Source organism: Diospyros lotus, chromosome 4 (genome assembly GCF_014633365.1).
Source record: "Diospyros lotus cultivar Yz01 chromosome 4, ASM1463336v1, whole genome shotgun sequence".
Taxonomy (NCBI): Eukaryota; Viridiplantae; Streptophyta; class Magnoliopsida; order Ericales; family Ebenaceae; genus Diospyros; species Diospyros lotus.
In genome coordinates, this window is record NC_068341.1 from 6,518,333 (window position 1) to 6,543,713 (window position 25,381).

At 38.7% G+C, this 25,381-nt stretch overlaps 2 protein-coding genes across 2 annotated transcripts; one reads left to right on the plus strand and one right to left on the minus strand.

The window, feature by feature from the left end:
- On the plus strand, nucleotides 1-3,283 carry LOC127799585 (60S ribosomal protein L19-1). Its single transcript, XM_052333742.1, has 5 exons — nucleotides 1-222; nucleotides 1,044-1,166; nucleotides 2,272-2,585; nucleotides 2,894-2,940; nucleotides 3,023-3,283. Exons 1-5 carry the CDS (start codon nucleotides 111-113, stop codon nucleotides 3,045-3,047), a joined length of 621 nt encoding a protein of 206 aa, XP_052189702.1. The 5' UTR covers nucleotides 1-110; the 3' UTR covers nucleotides 3,048-3,283.
- A 572-nt stretch (nucleotides 3,284-3,855) lies between these two features.
- On the minus strand, nucleotides 3,856-25,063 carry LOC127799584 (pumilio homolog 24). Its single transcript, XM_052333741.1, has 17 exons — nucleotides 24,720-25,063; nucleotides 24,345-24,398; nucleotides 23,392-23,453; nucleotides 23,172-23,253; nucleotides 22,960-23,083; nucleotides 22,745-22,828; nucleotides 22,245-22,359; nucleotides 8,971-9,121; nucleotides 8,738-8,851; nucleotides 8,558-8,629; nucleotides 7,213-7,263; nucleotides 7,067-7,117; nucleotides 6,572-6,679; nucleotides 6,270-6,479; nucleotides 5,163-5,237; nucleotides 4,437-4,675; nucleotides 3,856-4,346 (listed from the first exon to the last, which is right to left on the minus strand). Exons 1-17 carry the CDS (start codon nucleotides 24,966-24,968, stop codon nucleotides 4,214-4,216), a joined length of 1,974 nt encoding a protein of 657 aa, XP_052189701.1. The 5' UTR covers nucleotides 24,969-25,063; the 3' UTR covers nucleotides 3,856-4,213.
- Nucleotides 25,064-25,381: the final 318 nt, after the last annotated feature.

Consider the following 25,381-nt stretch of genomic DNA (forward strand, 5'->3'; position numbering starts at 1 on the left):
AGCCCTAGACAAGCAGCTCCTTCTTTCTATCTATGCTATAAAATCTTCTGCGTTTTGCCTTCCCCAATAACCCTGGTTCTGCGACTCGGAGAGAGAGAGAGAGAGAGGCAATGGTTTCGCTCAAGCTCCAGAAGCGGCTGGCTGCCAGCGTGCTCAAGTGCGGGAGAGGGAAGGTCTGGCTCGACCCCAATGAAATCAACGAGATCTCCATGGCCAACTCCAGTAATCTCTCTCTCTCTCTCTCTCTCTCTCTATATATATATATATATGTGTGTGTGTGTGTGTGTGTGTGTGTGTGTGTGTTTAATGTATCAAGTGTTGAGATCTGAATTTTCGAGCGGGGGAAATATGGACTTCGGCGGAAAACTTTTCAGTTGATTGGAGTTGAATTGTATATATTGATATATGCAATTGTGATTTTTTTTATTTCTATTTTTTGGGTATGTTGCTGGAAAGGGCGATGGTCCCTTGAGCAAAAGGGGACACGTTTTCTTTCTTTCTTCAATCGTTTCGATTACTTCAAGTGGATCGGTTCGGTTCCTTCTGCTGGCGTTCTTTGCTGATTGAAGTACATGTAAAGAATTGCGATAACGAGAATTACATTTCGGCCGTTTCTCTTTTCGGTTCCCCTCGCCCAGCAGATTATGAGTTTATCAGTAAGGAGTTAGGATTGGATTTGGTTGAAACAATGTATTCAATGATAGTGCTTAGGAAATTCTCGTTGAATTGAAATTGACATTTTCCAGACACCTATTCTCTAAATATGCTTTAACAAACACCTAGGTTCATATTTTCACTTTTCATGTGAAAGCCATCTGGAAATTGCTCAAGTCTTTTAGTCCAATCTGTTAAATAACACCTTATTTTACTTTGTAAGCCATATTGAGCGTCTGAAATATTGCATTTTGTTCTCTGCCAATTTTTGGCTTCCAGTGTACCATTTGTTTGTCGTGAAGTTAGGGGAATTCCTCCATTAGAGATTGATTAATTGTCCTCTTTATGACTTGCTATTTTATGGCCCTTTTTGTCTTGTCGCTATGTAGGGCAAAACATAAGGAAACTAGTGAAGGATGGTTTCATCATAAGGAAACCAACAAAGATCCACTCACGATCTCGTGCTCGCAGAATGAAAGAGGCCAAGAGAAAGGGACGCCATTCTGGATATGGTATGTTTTATTAGGAAATTGTTGTATTTGACGAGGCAAATTATTGGATTGATCAATAGTGTTTTAACAAAAGTCACAGAAGCATAACCTTTGAATGGATAAATGTTTTTGTGAATTTTTGGAAGAATGAAAAATTTTCTTGGATTGACCTGTTTATTGCAATAAAACAATAATAGCTGTTCTATAGTCCTGATGTGGAATTCCTTGAATTGAACCTGAAATTCGGTAGCTTTGGGGTTACTTTAGTCTTTAGTAACTTCACTCCTTTTGGTGTGTTAAATATTGAAACTGCTTAGAAACATAGGCCTTGGTTTTACATATATAAAATAGCACTGTGAACCTGAAATCCTCTTTTATTGCTGTAGTTTGTTTGAACATCAAATTGGTTGTGCTTTCTCATGCATTTAACCTTTTACTTAACCTTGTTCATGACACTGCCAAGTGTTAAGTTGTTACTTGTATATGGATTAGTAGTGTCAATGCTGGGAACTATTTCTCTTAAGCAATGAGTGTGATATCAATCAAAGACCAGAAAAATGTGCCCAGTTGGCAAGAATCCTGTCACAAGTAGCATTTCATATTATTTCAATTAAAGTAGTTGAGTGATCCAAGGAGAAAATGATAGAACCTCATGATGTTATTTCTGCATTATCCACGAATTTGAGTTACTTTGTAATAAGTAATATAAAAATGCTATCTTTTTGTAACAGTCTTCTTGATAAAAAAAAATGGTATAGCTTATTCTTTTAAAATAACATTGTAATGGTTGTGCCTGTGCCCTTTATTTATTTCTCTCCCCTGCTTTTTCCTTTTCTTACTAGGGGTGGCTATAATTCTATGTTTTCCTTTCATAGGTTTTATTTTATCTTTTTTTTTTTCTGTTTATTTTTTTTATTCCCTCTCACGTGAGGAGAAATATAATGAAAATTTGTCCTTTTGTCCTCTAGAGTTTTATTTGTTTATCTTTCTATTTTATTGATGGACATGTCTAGATTAGATAACCTCCCTCCTTACCTTGGTACATTTGCAGTTTGTTTGTACCCCCTTGTGTTCCAGAATTTGAAATTCATTGGCATATGATACATACTTTCTTAAATTTATCCAGGTAAACGCAAGGGAACTAGGGAGGCAAGATTGCCAACAAAAATTCTTTGGATGAGGAGAATGCGTGTGCTGAGGCGCTTGCTTCGCAAGTACAGGGAATCAAAGAAGATTGATAAGCACATGTACCATGACATGTACATGAAGGTGAAAGGTAATGTCTTCAAGAACAAGCGGGTGCTCATGGAGAGTATTCACAAGTCAAAGGCTGAGAAGGCAAGAGAAAAGACATTATCTGACCAATTTGAGGCAAAGCGTGCTAAGAATAAGGCAAGCAGGGAAAGAAAAATAGCTCGCAGGGAGGAGAGATTGGCTCAGGTAAGAATAGACATAAAATACCATGACTTTTACGAGGCATGCCCTGGATATCATTTTGGTTTTGGTAAGATCAACTTGTACCTTACAAGAAAGAGTACTGGGATGGACGAGCAACAGAATGCTGGTTAATTTATATATTCTGTGTGGTTGAAAGTACATAAAGGCTTTCGTGCCACCCAGAGAAGCTAATTTACTGTTTATTGCACTGATAGAGATATCCAGGCATATCAATTGTATTTTTGTATGAAATATATGCTCGTGCATGCATTTTTATGGTCTTACGAGTTGTGAATACCTTATGGTGTCAGGGACCTGGAGACCGAGCACCTGCCCCTGCACCTCAAGCTGCTGCTGGGTAAGAAATGACAAAAAATATGTTAATGCGTGTTTTTCAAATGGACGAAGCCTCTAATTGATAACCTTGTTTGTGCATGTAGGGGACCTAAGAAAGCCAAGAAGTGAGACAGCTGATACGTCTTGATGATTAAAAGTGCAGGATCCATGCAAGTCTAGTTTGTTTTCAGAACTATTATGTTTACTCTTTCACAGCCAATTTTGTTTATCAGAGTATTATCAGATTTTCAAACTTAAGAATGCGGAGTTACTTAAGGTTTTTGTTGAGTGACGGGTTTGTTGTTTGTGATGAATTGTTGAATCATCAATTTTCCCTATCAAGGGACTCTGGTCTGGTTTTGCAAGTTGGTTTATATTTGCCACCAAGTATGGGAGGTATAAACTGTGTAACCTACCCCCAGTCCACTCTCTCTTATAAGGCTAAAGGTTGGATCTGGGCAAAATAAAAGTTAGGCCTGATGGGAAGATAAATGTGAAGGATATGGATCGGCCCACCTCATGTGGAACAACATTACGCTAGTAGTTTAAGAAAGAAAACCAAGTTTTGCCACCAGAGGCATTCCTACCATTACACCTACCCTTGTGAGGATGATAGACAAGTTCATCATCCAGCTCATTATTAAGGTTGATTAATCTAATTGCTCTAGAATCCTGCCTCTACGGGTTTGTGTTTGCTTGTCGTTTTGTTCTACCATTTCCTAGATGACAGTGTCTTGTGTGTTTTGTTCAATCCACCGAGTAATTGAGAAGTTCTTGAGGCTATTAAGTTGCATCCTATGAATGGAGCATGAAGAATACCGTGAGGACACGGTTAGATCTCAATTATTATTTGTTACTTTTTTTTTTTTAATTTTTGCTATGATTTTGTTATTTAATTATCTTTCTACCAAAGATCTTAAAATTACTCTTTTAAATATGCATGGTACAATTTCATTAAATCCGTGCAAGAATCAAGTCGGGAAAAAATAAGTTCTCTTTTTTAGAAGGGTGACAAGTGCCCTCCCACAACTATTATCTACTGTGAATACGTACTAAAAAGTTCGTCCTAACGTAATAATTTTGCTCCATTAGCACGACATGTTCCAGAGTCATAATATTCTTGATACAACATACTTTTTCTCTTCAGAAAAATAAAATACTAAAACCAAAAAAAAAAAAAAAAAAATGCTCTTTGCTGCAGTTTCTCGTTGCCAAGAATAAATACTTGGAGATCAAGATGACTTTGCAATTGCATGGTAATGAGATTGCCATGCTTGGCCAAGTAAGTGACTTCATCATGCTCCCGGCGACTGCTCGCTTCCGAGCAATTTGAGCATACCGCCATCTACTAGGGGCTGCAGTTCTTCTCTCGCCAGTTCCCGTGTCGTAGGATCCGAGGACTCCAAGTACGCAGATACTACCTTAGAACTGTGAAAATAATAAGCGGGCATAAAAAAAATTTCTACATTGAATCATAACTTCTTGTATTTTTTACGCAACAAACGCTAGAGGTCTAACCTGTGACCCTGCGCCCAGATTTCGCACTTCCCTTTCAAAGCTTTCTCCCACAGGGCAGAAGAAAAGGCGGGGCAATCCAAAACCAGTTTTCTAATAGTCCTGCTAGAATGAAAATTTTCCAGGAGATGTTCCTCTTCTGCTTTAGGCTGTGCAACAAGAGATGCTATAGCTCCATGTAAGGCCTCCAACTTTGCATCCAAAGTTGGGCGGAGAATGCCACGATCGCCGCCAATGGCGACCTACATTCATTGTCAAGGTAACAACTAAGACAATGATTGACATGGCAATGAACACAAGTCATGAGAAGCAAAAAATTAACCCTATAGTAGGCTGGCAATAGGTTGACGGGTTTTACACTACCAGTGTCACTTTTTCAGTACAGCCAAAAAAAAAAAAATAATTATCAAAGCCAGGGATCCATCCATACGGGGACAAAATTGCATATAATTTTAGCCCATTAACAGCAAGGAACAATGAGGAAGAAGTTGAAAACTCTGCATGGAATATAAAGAAACAGTAGACTTCTTTTCCATTAGCCATACCGGGAGGTTGAACTGCTTGGGAACTTATTTGCGGACTTCCTGAACAACATATATGGAGGTGTATGCATGAAAGTGTTGTGTAGTTCTTAGGGCCTCGGCAGAATCCCTTTTTTGGCACCTCATATGAATATCTACTCATAAAAAGTAAACAAACCAATAATTTTTTACAAAATACAATCAATACCTCATATATGATCTCTCTGCCAAAATTTGATCTAAGTAATTCTTCTGCATTCTCGATGCATGTATCAATGAGACTCTGCAAGACATAAAAGGTCCAAGTTAAGCTGCCAAAGAGTTGTCATGGATGCAAAGTAGTAACTATAGACAAACAGCATATAGGCAACGGATCAGCTACAAATTCTTGATGACAAGAATATGCCTTAACAATGTATTTGGGGATGACGCAGTGCATAGCATGAAAAAAATAAAGAAAACACACTACTAATCCTCACACAAGAACATAGACTCAAGAATTAGCAAAACATTCTCATCATAAAAAATAAAACTATGTTTGCATGTGCTAAAATAAACTCCATGCGCTCCCATTTATAGGCTTGTAGTTTTAAACTTCCTATTTCTAGGAGATAAAGGAATTCTAATTAAAAAAAGAAAAATAAAACTAAGTAAGAACAAAATAAGAATCCTAAATACTCTAGAATAAGGAATAATTAGTCTTCCTAAAATTAGTAAAATAAGCTCTAAAATGATTTAAAAAATTATTAAAATAAAATTAAAAAAAAAGGAAGGAACGCCCTGCGCCAGGGGGATGGGATGGAAATGGATGGAAGAGCATTCTCCTTGTATGGGAGGGACAATAGTAATGAAATGAAAATAGATAGAAACACTTTTTTTTTCATTTTTATCCAAAGCCCTATTTTTTGTCTCCCATGAATTGCAGGAGAAAAGATGGAAACCTTTTGCATTTTAAGAACATTACCCTTAATAATTTTTTAAAAGTTCAAGTTTATTTTTGACTTAATCACATTCTACAAAGGTATAATGGCCATTTTCTGTTTAATATCCTTCCAATGCATCCATTTCCAATGCTCTCCCCAAAACAAGAAACATTTCCCATTATTTTTCATCTCCTACTGTCCCAAACAAGAAGAAAATACACATTCCATACCACTCGCTTCCATTCCATTACTAAATCTCTATCAAACAAAGCCTAGAAGAAAAAGGGGAAACAGGAGATGATGAAAAAGTATAAAAAGAATAAAAAAGAGATACCACCTAAGTGGAGGAGTGCTCCTTAAAGGTGAGCAACAAAAGAAGCAATGATACCAACCTCAGCAAGACCACTATTGAGCAACAATTCTTGTCTTCGTAAAAAAGGATCCTTTTTCCCACCTTCAGTTAAGTGGACGTTCTGGCCAGGGGCCGCATCTTTGTTAGACTCGCCTATAACACCCTCTCTATCACTGTTGTCCTCACCTTCTTCACCAGCCTCTGAAGACTTTTTCTGATTATCTAACTCTGAATTTACTTTTGACTCACCCTGGAAAGAAAGGAAGACTCCAATTAAGTTCCACAGCAGCAGTTGTCTGAGAGAGTTCTGAAGTCAAATGAAAAAACTAAAAAGTTTTGTACCTTGGTGCAGAGAGAAGAAATTGATAGATTCAAAGAAGCCAAATCATCAGGACTGAAATAGCGTGGGCAATTGGGACGAAGTAGCTGGAGTAGTGGACGCCTTCCATTCTGAGATAAACAGAGGAAACCAATTCATATGGATGTTATTCATAACCAACAAGAAAGTCAAGACAGAATAATGCAAAGGGCATTCTTCCTAAAACGGAGCATGAGAAATACACTAAAAATTCTTAACATGAAAAATTAGCCAACTGATTAAGAACAGAAAGTAAAACCCCTGATGCATAGGTGATTGCATTACATAAGCAAGGGACTGATAAGGTGTGCTATTGACGCAATAGTACTTCTAAGACCACCTTGGCTATTACAGGTAATAAATTGAAGTACCTTTTAAGACTTCAATACCCCCCCCCCCCAAAAAAAAAAAAAAAAAAAAAAACACAAAAAAGGAGGAAAAAAATAATTGCTCCCCAATGCTATTGGAATAATATTAACCTTATCCATAACAAGCTCCTTCAGAATTGTTTGAAGCTCCCGAACAACCACCTGTAAGAAGGAGAATCATAATGAAAAAGAACCCAAGAAAAAGTAGCACTAAAATATGCAGACAACATATTGATGGCATAGCTCAAGAAACAAACCTTTGCCACCAGTTTAGTGTCATCAACAATAGAAAGAATGCAGACAAGCACCTGAAAAGTAATTAGTGTAAATAGCAGCCAAAAAAATTTATAGAAGATTAGAAAAAGTTTAAATATTAGGCGGCCAGACATTGAAAGAGCAGCAGAAGAATAAAAAGTGCATTACAGAATTAAGCCAGAAATGGAAAAGAACAAAAGCATACAGAATGGTGGCTCAATTGTAGGTCTAAACTTACGAGATAACTACTGCAAGCAATATTTATAAGTTTAGTTTACATTTACCGCAATAGAAAATGTAAACAAGATTTAGCACATTTTCGTTCAATGAAACAATTAAGCAATGTACATTTATTTATGTATCCATTCAATGAAAGACTATATACAACAACATATCCAGCCTTTATCCCATTATGTGGGGTTGGCTACATGAATTCTAGAATAAAGTGTGATACTTAGCATATTGGTGGAGGCAGACATAAGTCTTGTTTTAATATAGAATAAAACGATGATATACATTTTCATATATCTTACATATAAATGTATATAACTGTTCAGGAACCAATATAATTCTGAAAGCTCATTAATTGGTTGCTCTTAAAGACATGTTTTCATGTGTGAAATAACTAGAATACCCATTTCGGAGAAAGAAAAAAGTCAGATTTACACAGTGCAACCAATTTCCCAGTCCAGCCTCCTTGCCATTATGATAAACAAAACTACAGATAGTCTGGTATAGGGTGATGGCAGGAAGTTTCATTTACCTTTACCTGGTATCTTTGACTAATGCAGAAGTTTAAGCAACAGGCACATTATTATGATAAAAATTTCATATGAAAAAGGATTAACCTCAAACTTTTGTTTTCCAGAATAAATAAAGACCACCATGCAGTGTCCTGTTAATATTCTCCTGTCTCATGGTATTCAATTAACTACTTACATGTCACTCGTCAAAATATATATTCTGATACCAAACATTTTAGCTAATACATGCCAAAAAGGACCATCTTTATATAAGACAGACATGTTAAATTGCTTTTCAGTGATAAATACAAATTTCTATAGTGAGCTTCTTGGCATGTTTGTGATTAGGCTAGTACGAGACCTTGGTGCATTGCCAAGGATAGATCCTTTTAACAACTAAGAAGAGGACAGTTGAACTTATAGGCAACATGATAGTAGAACTGAATAATGAATATAAATAAAAATAAGATTAAGATAATTTCAATGTGAGAAGCTGAACGATTTTTTTGTGCACACACAAAATAATTCAAAATGAACATTCAAAGCTAAAAGCATAAAAAAATGTGCTCTAAAAGAGTCAAAAAAATTCAGAAGAGATCCTTACCATAGTCCCACATTGATCATGGACTATCTTTCCCACGTAACCCTTCATCCCTTTTATGATTTTCTTCCTTTCCTGAAATAAGATACAACATCAAATGGTAATTCAGCATTCCACAAATACCATGATCAAAACCCCAAAGGTAATTCATAGATTAGTACGGGAAAATCAATCTCAACAAACCTTCGAGCTTCCATGCTTTATACAAAGCATCGCAATCCTAGATCCCTCCCTTGTATAGATCATCCGAACAAGGAGTGGACCTGACAACTGTTGAAGTACATCTGCAGCAGAGGACTTTTAACAAACTTGATTAAGAAACAAGTTAAGGGAGGGAGGGAAACCCTCCAAGCTACATAATTGATATGCAAAGGATCCTTTCTATTATCAAAAGCTACATAATTGATATGTAATACCTGGTCAGCAATGGTCAAGTATTCTATCAATGCCTTGTGTATGATAGAGTGGTCTACTATTCCTTTCTCCAAGATTGGTTGGAACACAGAACTCATGTGTCGTAAGACCGAACCTTTTTGCAGACCCAGGTTAGAAATTACATCCACTAACCTGACAAAGTTATTAACAATCATGAATATGCATGAAAGTAGTAGAAAGGCAATTCATTCTAAGAATGATGTGCAACCATCTTTGACTGGAAGTTCCTTGAAAGCCAATGTAAAAGAAGACAATACAAAGGTTATCCCTCCAAACAGCAATGTTTAATGCCATGCAAATTCTCACGATATATTGCGGCAAAATCCCCCCTCCCCTTCCCCCACAACAACAAAAAAAAAAAAGAAAAAAGAAAAAAAAAATGATTCCAGTGGTGATGGTGGTGGTGGTGGGGATCTTGCATTATACCATATTAGAGAAACAACTAAAAGATCAACAACATAAATAGCAAGCTCCCAAGAGCACCTTTGAAACCTTCGAAATTTGATTCAATGACCACTACTACAACAACAAAAACACCAACATAGCAAGCCTTTATCCTGCTCTGTGGGTTGCCCACATGAATTCTAACTCTCCAGTCATTTCTATATATGGTCTCAACTTTTGTAAAGCCCTTACAACTAATATCACACCTAATTGTCTCCCACCAAGTTTTTCTTAGTCTTTCTCTACCTCTTACTAAATACTTGTTCTATTCCACCAACTCTCCTAATAAGAGTTTCTATTGGTCTTCTTCACACATGAGCAAACTATCTTAATTGTGTCTCACGCATTTTATTTTCAATAGGAGCCACTTGGACCTTATTATGAATAACCTTATTTTTGTGCCATAAAACAAATCTAATCTTATAGTTGTCTTATAAAACTTTAGGTTCAACCTAATACATATCAAGGCCCAATAACCCAGGCCATCTCCCAAACAGTCCGCCCAAATCTGGTCCTAATCAAGAATGGGCCCACAGATTTCCCCAACCCAAAGTCAAGCCCCAAGAATTGGGGATGGACAATTACAGAAAGCAAGGTTTGAACAGAATAGAATGAGAGAGAGAGAGAGAGAGGATAGGAGGAAAAATACTTATGTTATTCAATGATCTTTTTCTCACATCCATCGGTTACATATATAGCCCACCTCATAACTGATATAACAGAAGAGATTGGACTGTTTAGCTCTTCAACTCCCTAACCACTTAACAACCCAACTGCCAACTGCCTAACCACTTAACAACTACCAGCTAACTAAGCTAACTGATACAAGTGGTTATTTATTGACAAATCCCCTTTTTACCACTAGGATTGTGACATTTTCCCCTCCTCTTCAAACAATTATTGTCCCCAAGAATTAGAGTAAACCCGCAGCCCTAGGGAATTGCTTCAGCAAGTTAGGCAGTGTCATGACCCAAGGAGCATCAAAGGGGTAATAGAGTAATAGGGTTATGATAATTGTTAGGAGATATTTTAGCAATTGGTTAGGAGTACATGGGTGAGTTGGGATGGTGTTAGGAGTCTGATATGCCTATATAAGACTGTTGTAAATAGATGGGATGGTCATGCTTGAATTGAATGAATTTTTAATTCTTATTTCTCTCTAAGACTTCTCTCCAATCTCCCTCTCATTTCTCTCTACTACTCTCCCTCATTTCTCTCAATTCCTCCCCAATTACTTCTTAAACCTGTTATGAACCCTAGGTTCACGACAAATGGTATCAGAACCAACATTCCTTGGCTGTAATTCCTGCAATTGGTAACAGTTGATTCTGATGACTCTCGGTGGAATCGATAGAGCAGAAACTTCGAGTGATTCCAACGAATACAAGAACTCCGACGAGTTCCCTTAGTTACAATGTGATAGGCGAGTGCAAGCATCCGAAAGGAATCAAGATCAATTCAAGAATTCAAGTGAATTCCAACCAGCGGTCGGTGATTGGGTGAGGACTCCATTGGTAATATTGAATTCACTTTGATCATGAGTAGATAGCGAGAAGGAAGGCATGATCGAAGCAAAGCCTCGAGTGATTTTTGGTGAGCTAGATTAGTGTCGATCAAACAAGGAGATCATTTCAGTCATTCTGATCCAACTTGTCTATACGCTCAAGCAAAGCTAGGCGAATTCCAATGACTTGGTGAACAGAACTGATCAATACTCAGTTGTGAAATTCCGGCGATACGAGCGAACTGTCGAGGAGCTTCAACAAAACCTATCGGCCAACAATTCCGATATGATTCCTAAGGAATCAAGGACAAATCGTCACCAAGCAAGGTGCTCCTCATAACTGATTGAGGCAACTTTGAAGGACAATAACATAGTCGATCGAAGACGGTGCGGGGCTTGACGATCACATCTCGTTCAACTTACGGGTCCGAATTTCCTAGGGCAGAATTCAGAGAACTATTCATCGAATTTGAAGGTAGTCTATAGCCAATGATATTGGGCATTGAGTTGTGGCAACGTGACAGAGCAACGGAAGTGTGGTGAACCCTACCAAATTGACCAAGCAATGGATTGTTTCTGTTTTAGATTTAAGTCGGAAGGAAACAAGGTTGATCGGAAATTGACAGCGAGCAATTCAGGTGGTTCCAGGGTGCAATCCGATCAATTATTGGTTGTGATCTCTATTTGGAATCTAAAGGCGATTCCGATGAATTGATTATTCCAGAGATTGGTGAATTCAACAAAACTGGAAGTTCTACCAAGTGACCCTTGGCCACTAATTTCAGAGGTGACTGCAATTTGCCAATTATCGGGACAATTTCAGAGGTGATTGTTGTGAGGTAATTACAGAAGGGGAGTTTGGGATTTAGGATGGAACGAGCTGCAGTTTCTTAGCCTATTGCTTTTCCAGCCCGTGAGATTTCATCCAGGAAGAGTAGTGCACGTATGAGACCAATTGAGTCTCAAATGCAACATAGAGATGTTGCATTTTCAGTAGGGTGCTCTGCTCGTGAAGCCAAGGGAGGCAATGCACCCATGAGGCAATTAGGGCCTCAATGGCTACAGGAGAAGGCAACATATTCAGTTGGCAACAACAGGAGTTATGAACATTTCAGCCAGAGGAATCAAGCAAAGGAAAGGATGAATAATGAGTTTAGCCGAATTGACAAAAAACCCAACAACGGGATACATGGAGAGTGCAAGGAATTTGAACGTATGTTACACAAAAAGTTCCAAGAGTTTGCAATGATACTTACTAAGAAGTATCATTACAGCTTTCCTGCTAAATTCTTCAAAGATTATCGCGGAAGTTTTAACAAAGAGGAATTTCTCAAAATGGACCAACCAAAGGAGAAGTCAAGATGGCGGGAAGGGAACTCATTGCTTACCTCCAACATGGAGTGGAAGAAGGATACTGGTTTCGACGGAATTGACAAGGAAGGTGGTTGTCAAGACAGTGCTAGCAACAACAACAGAAATTCCGAGGGCTTGGTCTAGGGTGTTTGGACAAAAAGAAAATTAAAGGAACATTCAGATTCCTTTGGAAAGGAGGTGGTTGATGAGGATGATCCAGATGATAATCTTGGAAGTCCAAAACAAGAGATGCTTGAGGCATTCAATCAGCTAACAAGAATGGCAAGAGAGACAAGGAATTTCTGGAATTGAAGAGGGATTCAGCTGCAGTGATTGAGAAGTGTTGTGTTTGCCTCGAGATAGATGATAGGAGATCAGTGCAAGCTTTGAAGATTTATCGACTAGATTTATTTTAGGTAGTTAAGAGTTTTATTTCTCAAAGTGTAATTGTTGTATCTTTAGGGGTCTAATTGTAATATCCCATATTTGATTAGTTATATGGGGGTTATGCCTCTTCTATAAATAAGAGGGCAAGGCGGTAGTCGAGAGAGATACAATATCCTTTCAAGCTCTCGGTTGCTATTGTGAGTACATGATCTAGAGAAAGTGAGACTTGTGTATGAGTTCTTGGGCTTTCTTGGAATGAATGAGGAATTGTACTTGAGCGATAGGATTGTATGAGAGCTTGGATTTTGTATTGATCAATTTCTACAGAATAAAGGCTGCTCGATGGAGGGTGTTGGACTACTGGATGTAGAGCCAATTCAATTGGCCTGAACCAGGATAAAAGGTTGTGTCTCATGTGGTTTGATGGTTCTTTCTTGTTCTATTTATGGTTTTATTTCTGTTCTTTATTATTTGGTGTGTTGTGGTTTGTTGGCCGGTGAGTTGTTAGTGTGTTGAGTGGTGTTTGATTGGTCTCTTGGGTGTGTTTAAAGGTAGCCAGTGCTCCCAATTTATAACAAATTGGTATCAGAGCAGGGTCACTCATCAAGAACCATCAAGAACTTAGAATTTCATCACATACCCACAGGAATGGCTTCTATAACCTCTGTTGCATGGTATGATGTTGAGAAATTGGATGGCCAAAACGATTTTGGCTTATGGAAGATGAAGATGAGAGCTCTTTTGGGAAATCTTGGACTGGAGGATGCCCTAGAGGCTGAAAAGCCTATGCTCAAAACCCTAACTAAAGTCCAAAAAAAGGAAATTAAGGATAGGAGGAAAGAGACCAACAAAAGAGCCTTTAACACCCTTATTCTAAGCCTAGGAGACAAAGTCTTCTGGAAGGTGTCAAAGATGACAACCACGAAGGAGCTTTGGAATAGGTTAGATGCACTCTACATTACTAAAACCCTCTCTAATCGACTGTATTTGAAAACACAATTTTTTTCCTTCAAGATGAGTTGAGGGTCACAGGTTGCAAGACTATATGGACAATTTTAATAAATTGTATTTTGGATCTTCAGAATATAAATATTAGGTATGAAAATGAGGATAAGGCTTTGGTCTTATTGCACTCTCTTCCTAAGTCTTATGAGACCTTTGTAGATATCTTGAATCATGGGAGAGATAAGCTGACCCTAGATGACGTGATAGGAGCTTTGAATTCCAAGGATTTACAACACAAGGTAGAGTCCCAAAAATCTGCCATAGAAGCTTTGGTAGTGAACTCTAGAACAAGAAAAAGAGACCCTAGGTTAAATGGTAGGTCTCAGTCTAAGTCTAGGATTGGCAAGAGAGTGATTAAATACTTTCATTGCCATGAAGAAAGGCATATGAAGAAGGACTGCCCAAATAGGAAGAAAGAATTCCAAGATAGAACCAGCTCCGAATGCTCAAGCACCATGTGTGGTTTTGACTATGAGAGTGCAGATGTCCTATAGTTTTTCTAGGTATGCAGGAAAAGTAGCATAGGCACTAGGTTTAGGATGCACTTCTCATAAGAAATAGATAAATCTTTAAGAGTCATGGTGGAGGGGGAAATGGTCTGTCTGGGCAACAATTAAGGTCAAGGGAATTGGAGATGTGAGAATAGGATGCATGGTGGAGCTGTTCTAGAATATTAGAAGTTGTAAAAATATGTCCCTGATTTAAAAGAAAACCTAATTTCCCTAGGAGAATCAGATAGAAAGGGTTTCTCCAATAGAGGAGAATTGGAGCCCTAAGAAGTTGCACAAGGATCTCTTATAGAGATGGAAGCAACCCTCAAGAATGGAATTTATGTGGTGCAGGCTAGCATTTTTAAGTGGATAAGCTACAGCCATTAAGGATAGCCTAGGATAAGTTAGGCAGTGTCATTTGTTGAGGATAGCCCACATGCTGAGGAAGGACTAAGAAAAGGTATCTAAGGCTAGGGAGGAGGGAAAAGTTTACAGGTATAAGAGAATAGGAACCATGTAGTTTGGTAAGGTTACCAAATGTAGAAGTCTCCAAAACAGACCTTATATATGTCAAAAGCCCATTAGAGATCAGTTTCTAGGATCTAGGGGGAACCTATCTAGGCCTTGTCTCATGGTGGAGCTAGGTGAGGTGAGCCTAGTAGAGATGGCGTGTCCCTAAGAATTCCCAAGCATATACAAGCTTGCTGGAATTAAATATAATCTTGCTGGAATTACTTATGGCGCGAAGGGTTAGGTGTGGTGGAGTTGTAAAACAAGTATGCCTTGGACTTCTAGAGCTAGGGTTCTTACCTATGTGGGAAAACTAATAGGAAATAAAATTATCTGATGCTAAGGGCAAGGGATGGAATCTGGGATGCTGGAAAAATAAAACAGCATGTATAATCCTTTGGGAATGTCCGAAACTAGCCTATGAACCAGGGTATAGCAATAGGGAAATCTGGAAAAAAATTTATCATTCTCATTGTGTAAGCATGGGCTGGATTGTGAGAGAGAGAAAGCTAGTGTTCAAGATAGCTTTGGCTCTTGCAATGAGGGTCCTTGTGAACAGTGAGGGGAAAAGGGAGTGTGCAAGTGTTGTCTTGTATGGTGTAGCCCATGTTGATCAAAATCTGGGTTAAGCAAGGAAAGGGAAGGAGAATCATCTTGTAGGTAATGAGCAAGGGAATAGAAGATCTAGTGTTGCCTAGGATAGGTAGAAGATAGAACATAAAGTGAGTTACCAGTAAGATATGGAAAGAGTTGGGTTTAAGATACTTATGCACTGGTTTGAGTGCTAAGGAATAGGTTGGAAAATAGAAACCTCTTGTATAAGAAGAGGAGATGCACTCTTGTCCAAATGAATGGCATGGAGCCATGGAAATTTGGGGAGAAATGAAACTTAAGACCTTAAATGGAAGATCCCTTAGGCTAAAGGGGTGGAGTGCTGTGAAGTGTCTATTTGAGAATTAAGGAAGGTTGGAAATGGGAAAGGTCTAGGAAAAAGGCTAGACAAATGGTCATTGGTTAAGGCAGCACATGAAGGCTTAATTTGGGTCGAATAGGTATCACTAACAGCCATTATCCATGTGGAAATTAAGGGAAAATTGATCTTATAGTGTAGCCAAGGGGATAAGAGGCTAGAGGGAAAGGTAAGCAAAGGATTGGTTGCTTAGAAGATCTCTCTAGGTATGATAGTAATTCCTTAGATAAGATATAAGATTGGAAGAGTCCAAAAGGGTTAAAATTGAGTGCATGTGGAAGCTGTGAGTATTCCAGTGGTATGTCTAGTATATTGAGAGGCAGCTTCATTGGTATTTTCTCCAAATAGAACTCTCAAGGTGTACCTGAGTGTTTAGATCAGTGTTTGAGAGTGTGGGAGGAAGGATAAGCTGGGAAATACTAAGGCATAGAGATTGGAATAGGGTTTGGACAGCTTAAGGCAGCCTAGGTTACCCTAATCTTAAGCATATCTTGGTAGACTGCTAGGTAGATAGAGGAGAATTAAAAAAAAAAATCGAGCAATCTTGTTTGTTTGAAGTAAGCATTAGAGGAAGAACAGTGGTAAAGCCTAAAAGGCCGGTTGGGGAGCTAGGAATAAAGTCTAGCAGTGGAAAGGCCAATTTGGGTGAGGTTCATTGTGTTGTGATGCTGTGTAAAAGAATGATTGTATCAGTTATAGCATTGTTTGTTTTGCTTTAATGTGTTTTGTGTTTTGATTTGATCAGGTTTTTTCCATCATTCCGAGAGAGGGCATATTTAGTCTATCGAGTTGAAGATCTCAAGGCAAATGGTGGAGAATTGTTATGTTTGCCTCGAGATAGATAATAGGAGTCAGTGCAAGCTTTAAAGATTTATCGGCTGAATTTATTTTAGGCAATTAGAGTTTTATTTTTTAAAGTGTAATTGTTGTATCTTTGAGAGTCTAACTATAATATCTCATATTTGATTAGTTATATGGGAGTTCTGCCTCTTCTATAAATAAGAGGGCAAAGCGACAGTCAAGAGAGATCCAATATCCTTTCAAGCTCTCAGTTGCTATTGTGAGTATATGTTCTAGAGAAAGTGAGGCTTGTGTATGAGTTCCTGGGTTTTCTTGGAGTGAATGAGGGATTGTACTTGAGCGATAGGATTGTATGAGAGATTGGGTTTTGTACTGATCAATTTCTACAGAATAAAGGCTACTCAATGGAGGGTGTTGGACTACTAGATGTAGAACCAATTCAATTGGCCTGAACCAAGATAAAAGGTTGCGTCTTATGTGGTTTGATGTTTCTTTCTTGTTCTGTTCTTTATTATCTGGTGTGTTGTGGTTTGTTAGCTAGTGAGTTGTGAGTGTGTTGAGTGGTGTTTAATTGGTTTCTTGGATGTGTTTAAAGGTAGCCAGTGCTCCCAATTTATAACAAGAAGTTAGAAGAATAAATAATACCCCAAGATGCACCTATTGAAAGGTTGCAAGGAAATAATAGGGAAGCAATTGATGAAGTGATAGAGGAAGCCAAAGTCAACTCGTTACCCAGGGTGGCTAGTGCATGGGCAGAAGGATTTGGCGGTGTTCCAGATCAGAAATTTGTGAGAAATGGAATAGCATTGGATCAGGAGAATCTGATTGAAGGACCATCAATCTATACAGATATTGGTGCTAGAATCCTTCCTCCGATTCTGGACCTATTGAAAGCTAAGAATGGGAATACTTGCAACATTTATCCTAGGCTGAGTAAAGATTGTGATGGACCACATGCAGTTAAAGAAGGCCCTAAGTATATTGCTCCTTTGTCTTTGGATCTGAAGAAGGCTGAGTCATCCTTGGTTGGGGTTAAAATAGGTATCAGACAGCCTCCAGTGCAGGTTTTGACAGGAAGGCTAAGGGAGATAGCAAAAAAAGTCAAAGATTTTGCCGAAGGAAACAAAACTCCTGTTGTTGTGTTGTTTTTTACTACTACTAGAAAATCCGAGTTGTTATCTACTACATGGTGGGATGAACCAATGGCTGATTGTGTTCTTAAAGTAGAGACCAATCTTGATTGAGCAGCTATTGTAGAAGGTGGGTGTATTAGATTTGAACTTGTTAACCTAGATCTCACCCTTAGCTATGATCACTCAATCACTCAAATACTCTTTTACAGTCTCTCTAATCCGCAACGAATTAAAACCATAAACCAACAAGAAAATAATCAAGAACTGCAAACAGCACACACAAGTTTATCCTGGTTCAGTCTCAAAAGAGACCTACATCCAAATTGGTTTTGCCCTTGCTTTCTCCACTATCTTGAATACCAATACACGATTACATGTGCTATAAAACCCAACTCTCACCTAGCCCATAAACCTGAAAGCTATATAGAATTGTAAACAAGAAAGATATACCCTCATTCTCACCGCACATCCTCGCACAAGACAGATTGTAAACCCACACTGAAAGCTCTGCAAAAGCCTACCTCTCGGCCCCTATTTATAAGCTATAGGGGTGGGAGAAATCCTTCTGACCGACTGCCCAAATGGCAGTTACAACAATCTCGGTCAGCCTTCTAGAAACATTTCCCTCCTAAAAGAACTAATACAGAAAACAATACAACATGATTCTTCCTCTACAATACAAGCTCTAATCTAGTACAAATGTATTTTAACAGAACTCTATCAAGTTGCTCCCATTGAAGTTCTAGGCCAAATTACGCCATGGATTGATCTTGGACACTTAAGAACGTGGAAGAAGAAGAGGCCTAGAAGGAGAAAGAAAGAAACAAAGAAAGATAAATCAAATAGAGGATGTGGGAATTGGATGAAGCAATGGCTATTGCTGTAAGTTCTTGGGGACAAGAACTCTCTCAAGGAGAGGGGAATTGTCATGACCCAAGGAGCATTAAAGAGGAAATATAGTAATGGGATTATGATAATTCTTAGAAGATATTTTAGCAATTGGTTAGAGCACATGGGTGAGTTGGGATGTTGTTAGGAGTCTGATATGCCTATACAAGGCTATTGTAAATAGATGGGATGATCATACTTGAATTAAATGAATTCTTAATTCTCATTTCTCTCTAAGACTTCTCTCCAATCTCCCTCTTGTTTCTCTCTATTACTCTCCCTCATTTCTCTCAATTCCTCCCCAATTACTTCTTAAACCTTTATGAACCCTAGGTTCATGACAGACAGGTTCTCCCAAGTGGTGTGCTTCGGATGTAAGTGGGACCACTATACCAAAACCTGGGTTAAGGGCATCAATCCTTGGTAGATAACCCGCTTCTCCACAATAGCCTGGGGTTCTACCACTTCTTCTATTTCCTCTGCTACATGAGGCAACTCCTGGCTTGTATAAGCAAGGGGCTCCTTAGCTTGCTTGAGCAAGGAAACATAGAAAACATGGTGGGTATTCACTCCTTCTAGAAGTTACAACTTGTAAGCAACTTTGCCCACCTCAACCACGATAGAATATGGCCCAAAGTACTTAGGACTAAGCTTAGAAGCTAGGATGGATGTATAAGGGTGTTACAGGAATCGTCTAACCTTAAGATAAACTTTGTCCCCAACATTAAATGTCCTGTCACTTCTTTTTCTATCAACTACCTGCTTCATAGGATTTTGGGTAGTGGCTAATTCCCTCTTAAGGATTGTCAACATTTGTTGCCTCTGTTGTAAATTATTGGCCTACTATAGCCATAGTACGATTTGATCCCAAAAAAGTAAGCAAAAGGGAAGGCTTAAACCCAAACATAGCCTCAAACGGACTCCTCTTAATAGCACTGTAGTAACTGGAATAATACCACCATTATACTAAGGACAACCACTTGTTCTAGCTTCTAGATTTGGTAAAACACATATACCTCCAAACATTGATTAACCCGCTCTGTTTGACCATCTGTTTGTGGGTGATATGCAATGGACGCATACAATCCCACTCCCAACCTCTTGAATAACTCTTGCCAAAAAGTACTTGTAAAGATTTTATCTCGATCTGACACAATAGACTTAGGTATTCCATGTATTTTTGCCACAAAGTCTAGGAATACTCAAGCCACCTCCTAAGCTATAAATGGATGTGTAAAATGGTTGAATTTGGTCAGACGGTCAACTATCACCAATATAACATCATTTCCTTTTGATCTTCGTAAGCCTTCCACGAAATCCATGGAAATACCATCCCATGACTGCTCAAAAATGGCCAAAGGCTACAATAACCCTGGGTAAGACATATGCTCCTGATTGCACTGCTGACATATGACACATGACAACACAAATTCCATCACGTCTTTCTTTTGCCTGGGCCAAAAAAATAGTTGTTTTACCTTATGATATGCAATCCGCATTTCAGAATGACCCCCCAATGCTGAACAGTGAAGTGCTTTCAAGGATTGGTCATCTCCTACCACCAATCTCCCTTTATACTACACCAATCCAATTGTAAGTGTGTAACCAGAGGGACCCCAGGTTGCACCAACAATTGGGTCACCAACTCGTCCATGGGCACATAGCTTCAGAATGTCCTAACTGCAAGGTGATTATGGTCCAAGAGTCCCCAGATGAAGAATTTGGGCAGGAGAAAGAAGACTCGTGTAATGCCACAAGTGAAACCTGTGTTGAATATGCAAATGAGGGAGAAATGCTTATGATTAGAAGGCTGTTAAATGTCCAGGTGCAAGCCCATGATGAACAAAGGCACACAATCTTCCAGACCTGTTGTACCATGCAAAGGAAAGTGTGACCTTATCATTGATGGTGTCAGCTGCACCAACGTGGTTTGATCCACCCTTGTAGAAAAGCTAGAGCTACCCAGTATTCTGCATGCCCATCCTTACAACCTCCAATGGCTAAGTAAGGACAGCCAGGTAAAAGTAACAAAGCAAATTCTTGTGCCCTTCTATATTGGCAGGTCCTATCAAGATGAAGTCCTATGCGATGTGGTTCCTATGAACGCTAGCCACCTTCTCCTTATGCAACCCTGGCAGTTTGATAGGAGAACTCTGCATGATAGGTGCACAAACACGTATTCCTTCTCAAAGGATGGAAATAGCATTGTTTTGGCTCATCTCAATCCCTCCCAAATTCACAAGGGCCAACTTGGGCCAGAAATTATGGAAATCCTCAAAACCTATCCAGAGAAAGCAGTTCAATAAACAACCTACCATAACAAAAAGCCTAGGATCAGTGTGTGGAGCAGGCTGGGAAAGCCGTGTGAAGAAAAGTTATATTATAGTTCTGAAGATGAGAATGAACATCAGATTTACAATACAATCGAGCAAATAATATTCGGCGAAAGAGACACTTTGGTGTGGTTAGTTCTGGTCCTGGTTCTCCAGCCATTTCTTTGGTAGGTAAAGGTGGCATAAGCCAACAGGATCAAGGAAGATCACATGATTTTGGAAAATTAAACTCAAGCACAGAGGCTGCCGCTCCAGATTTGATTTCACGAGTACAAGGCATAAGGAAAAGGATGGCAAACTTTGACTGGCAGCAATTTGAAAACCCGGATTTGAGGGCAAGTCCTCTCCAACAAGGGGGGATTGATACATATCAAGGCCCAATAACCTGGACCATCTCCAAAACAGTCCTCCCAAATCTGGACCTAATCAAGAATGAGCCTGCAGATTTCCCCAACCCAAGTAAGAACGGCCCAAAGCCCATAAACATTCCTCCAGCAACTGCCAAGATTCTCCAGTTGGTGACAGCTCATCAGCACTAAAAGAAGAATTCAAAGAAGCAGCTGGTTTCTAGATGCCTATCATTAAAAGTTCTCATCTTTCCCATGCCACTAATAGTAACTATCCTACATTTCCCATAATTTCCCAGAACACGAGACATTTAAAATTATTCAAGCTTCCAAGATGACTGTTGTAATTCCCATGCACAATCAATGTAAGTCATGGACTTCTCTCCTATATAAGGGAAGACATGACAAGTCATTAGGATTATTGAACTTTTGGCTTGAATTCTGATTGGTCTATCGACTTCAGTTCTTTTTAATCACTTGTTGTTCAAGTGTGGAATAATTTCTATCTCTTATCTAAGTGTGTTTGCCTTGCATTATCACATAGTGGCGACTTGTGCCATTCTTATCCTTTCTTAATTGGTCAATTATCTCGTTCTTGATTAAATTTCTATCACAACCTTAATGGAATCTTATTATCACATAACATGTTGGATCCAATTTTTAATTTTAACCATTCTGCCTCAATTCCAAGGGAGACGTCCTCATTAATCTCCCCATCTTTTTGGATGATTGATAAACTATGACATTAAAATGAAAAAGAATAAAGATAGCCTCATATAGCAAAATATATATATATATATATAAAATCTAAGTTTACACACTAAAAGATACATTGTCAAAAATGAAGGGGAAAATTTTTGGCCAAGCAGCTATGATGTAAATAAAAATGTATGACAGTGCAAAATTTTCACAAAGAACCAGCACCCAGTACCCTACAGTTTTATGAGTGTACAGATACAGTATCATAACATTAACATTCATGAAAGGAAACCAGCGTCATCTGAAGCAAGAATAGGGCTTATTTTTTGTTCATTAATCATCTCTTTATTTTCTTTTGTTCATTAGTCATCTCAAACAGATGATGGTTACCTGCTCTCTTTCTTAGACACCAAATCCTTAAACAATTGAAGCTCAGGAGAATATAATTCCGTCAGAAGAGACTGTTTTTGAGTTGCGTTTCCCAACTGATATGCATGCTCAATGACTGCACAAAAGTAAATAGCATGAGCCCTCCTGGTAATCAACCTACAAAGGCAAAGGGGGATATATCTGGATACATGGCAAAAAAAGGCATACTATAGGAACAATCAGGTAGTATCATGTTTTACTATAAAAATAGCCATCTAATTGCCCTCACTCTATCTTCCCAAAAACATAATGCAATGAGTACACCAAACAAGAGATTTAGCATAATTGTTTAATTTAAAAAAGAAAAAAAAAACTTTTCCCACATGTTAGTTTCATATTTTGGTCAGAGTATCAGAACTAGGAACTACCTGGAATAAGCAACCCCTCTGCAAGTCAGCTAATTCAGAAGAAGTGAACAGAGATGAAATGGATTGGTACAAAATGTAAATAGAGATGCATACCAACAGATCCAACCATGTGTCTGAGAAGGGAAGCAACATGTCCATGTATAAAGGAAATAAATTCTTCAAACTGTTCCTTTGAAGCTGCAAATAGTACAAGAAGTCACTTAAGCTAACAAGTAACTAAGCATTTATATTTCCTAGAAAAGCGGGCATCAACTACCACTTATCAGAAGACCAAAAATGAAAAAGAAAAGAGAAGCATGCAGTTATACCATTGTCTAACATCTTCTTCACTAGATGGACTGCATAAGTATTGCATGCAAGGGTAAGAAAATGGGGTCGCAGCTCCTTATATACAGCATCCCTTTCAGCTTGTGAACAGTACTTGATACAAGTCTAAGATTGGAACCCAAATTAAGATAGGTTATGGTAATCAATGAAAACTACATTAATGGATTAAATCATGGAGTTAAGTAGAAATCACCTGCAGGACACGAGACGAAACATGGGAGCTTGCAATTTCAGGAATCTTTCCCTTCATTTTCTGTAAAGCTTCACTCACCAACCTTTGCAGAAATTTAAAAAAGATTTTATTTTTGGTTAATCACTTCTCTTTGCGGAAGTTCAAAAGCTAATTTAATTCTTGGTCAATTATATCTGACATGCGATTGAGGAAATATTTATTTTTGTATAAAAATACACACTTGGATCTATCTTCTTTGGCAATATCACGCTGCCTCATCTTTTCCCACAACGAAGCAAGCTCCTAACGAAAAGCAAAGAAATTGAGTTAGCATCATACACTCAATGATGCTGGTTAAATCAATTAGCCATCTTACTAAAGAAGCTCGAAATCATACTATTTAAACGTTCAAAAAGATAACAAGAAGATGAAATTCAATCTCCATGGATAAAAGGCACTAATTCACCTAATTTCTCACGTGAAAAGTAAATCTAAAATAAAATAGCATCAAACACATGAAAGGTTGCACCATTCACGTGTACAGCCGCGGCCCATGATAGAAATATGTATATTAAAAGAAGCAACACAGTTCAAGGAAAATCAAATAGTAATTTTTGTTCTTCTTCTGAATACCTAATAAAAACTAATATCAACACAAAAAAGCATGCACACCTGCACGCCCATGCACACAAACTTAACCACTAGAGGAAGGGGGGGGGGGGGGGGGGGGGATATAGAGAGAGAGATTGGGGCGGGGGGCAGGAGGGAGGAGCATCCAGAAGTAATTGCTAATTTGGTATTTTATAATCATATCCTTCAAGAAGGTGGTCCTGGAGAAGGCAAAATCTACAGTTTTCCAGTTGCATATATAGTGACCTTTCCAATTAAATTAGTCACTTGCATGTCATATGATAAACATGTCTAATCTACTCATATATCCAAGAGAAAATTGCACACGAGAGGTTCAATTCAACATATGGAACCAACACAGAACTGGGGAAACAATATCCACAAAAATTTGGGTTAACAGAAACAGAGCTTAGCTCTTATGCTGAAAAGGCAACGGCTACAGTTTCTTCCAGCAAACACTTCAACAATTTACTACTGTGCATTCATGCAATTCACACAGGCTTAGAATGCTAATTCTTAAACTAAACAGAAGTTAAAAATTAATGATTTGCATATATCACATACTTGCTCGAGATTGTAATAAGGCTTCCTCTTCTTCTTCCTAGCTTCGGCCAGTTCCTGCAATAAACCCACCAACCAATCAAGATTAAAATGTAAATAACATACAGGACTTCAAATACACTTTAATACAAGTCCGCAATGATCAAGATTCAAGAATGCAACATATAGATGCATGTCGCAAAAAAATATTTGGCATCTAAATACGTGTTTTTCGAGTAGCTTCGCAAAGGCCACGTTGTAGAGCGAAACTTTAAATCACTAATTATGAACAAATCATGTAACAGAGACTTTGTTATTCATTCCCATCTTTATCAATAGTGAAAATTGTCGCTACCAGGTGTATATTATGTAACATGGAAGTTGGAAACAATACTAGACCTTCGCGTGTAAACGGCGTTCGCGCTTGGTTTTTGGGGCAGCCTTCTCTTCAGGGGCATGCGATTTCCCGAACTGGGATTTAAATTTGTGAGGCTGTTGCCTGTGGGATTCGAGGCGTTTGGTAGGAGCTTTGTGCGGGCGATTGGGGAACGACTTCACTTTCTTCGGATTTGATTTCTCTCCGTCATCCGCCGGTGAGACCCCCTTTCTCTTCTTCGATTCATCGCTTCCTCGGCCTTTGGCCGCCATGGGCGAGTTTGAATGAGTTGCTCGGTTTCTCTTCTTCTCTCCGAAGTACCGGCTCTGTGCTCTTGCTTCTGCTTTCTACTTGGGGTTCTGCAAGGGTTTTGTGGATTCAGATTTCAGAAGAATCAGAACGTTTGGGTCTAAAACTTGGGTTTGGCCCAATATAAATTAGACCTCCGTTTAGTGGTCCAATTTGGATCTTGGACGGCCCATCTGCGCTTCACAAAGAGCCCACAAATTTTATTACCGGCCACCGGAGGATCCTGGGTTGTTTCGTCACTTCCACGTTATGAAACGCGGAACAACTTATGCCTGATCACTTATAAGTACTCGTACTTATAGCGGATCGATCGGGGCGAATGAATGACTCATAGAAAACGGACGGAAGAAAGTCACGTGGTCCGTGCCGGGGCACC

What these genes read in the sequence shown, in the direction of transcription:
- LOC127799585 (XM_052333742.1), top strand. Translation starts at nt 111, where the DNA reads ATGGTTTCGCTCAAGCTCCAGAAGCGGCTGGCTGCCAGCGTGCTCAAG. An exon ending in GATCTCCATGGCCAACTCCA is followed by an intron (nt 223 to 1,043) that starts GTAATCTCTCTC and finishes GTCGCTATGTAG; the next exon opens with GGCAAAACATAAGGAAACTA. An exon ending in GGGAGGAGAGATTGGCTCAG is followed by an intron (nt 2,586 to 2,893) that starts GTAAGAATAGAC and finishes TTATGGTGTCAG; the next exon opens with GGACCTGGAGACCGAGCACC.
- LOC127799584 (XM_052333741.1), bottom strand. Translation starts at nt 24,968, where the DNA reads ATGGCGGCCAAAGGCCGAGGAAGCGATGAATCGAAGAAGAGAAAGGGG. An exon ending in TTTCGTCTCGTGTCCTGCAG is followed by an intron (nt 23,084 to 23,171) that starts GTGATTTCTACT and finishes TTCCAATCTTAG; the next exon opens with ACTTGTATCAAGTACTGTTC. An exon ending in GCAGAGAGATCATATATGAG is followed by an intron (nt 4,676 to 5,162) that starts GTATTGATTGTA and finishes CAATGAATGTAG; the next exon opens with GTCGCCATTGGCGGCGATCG.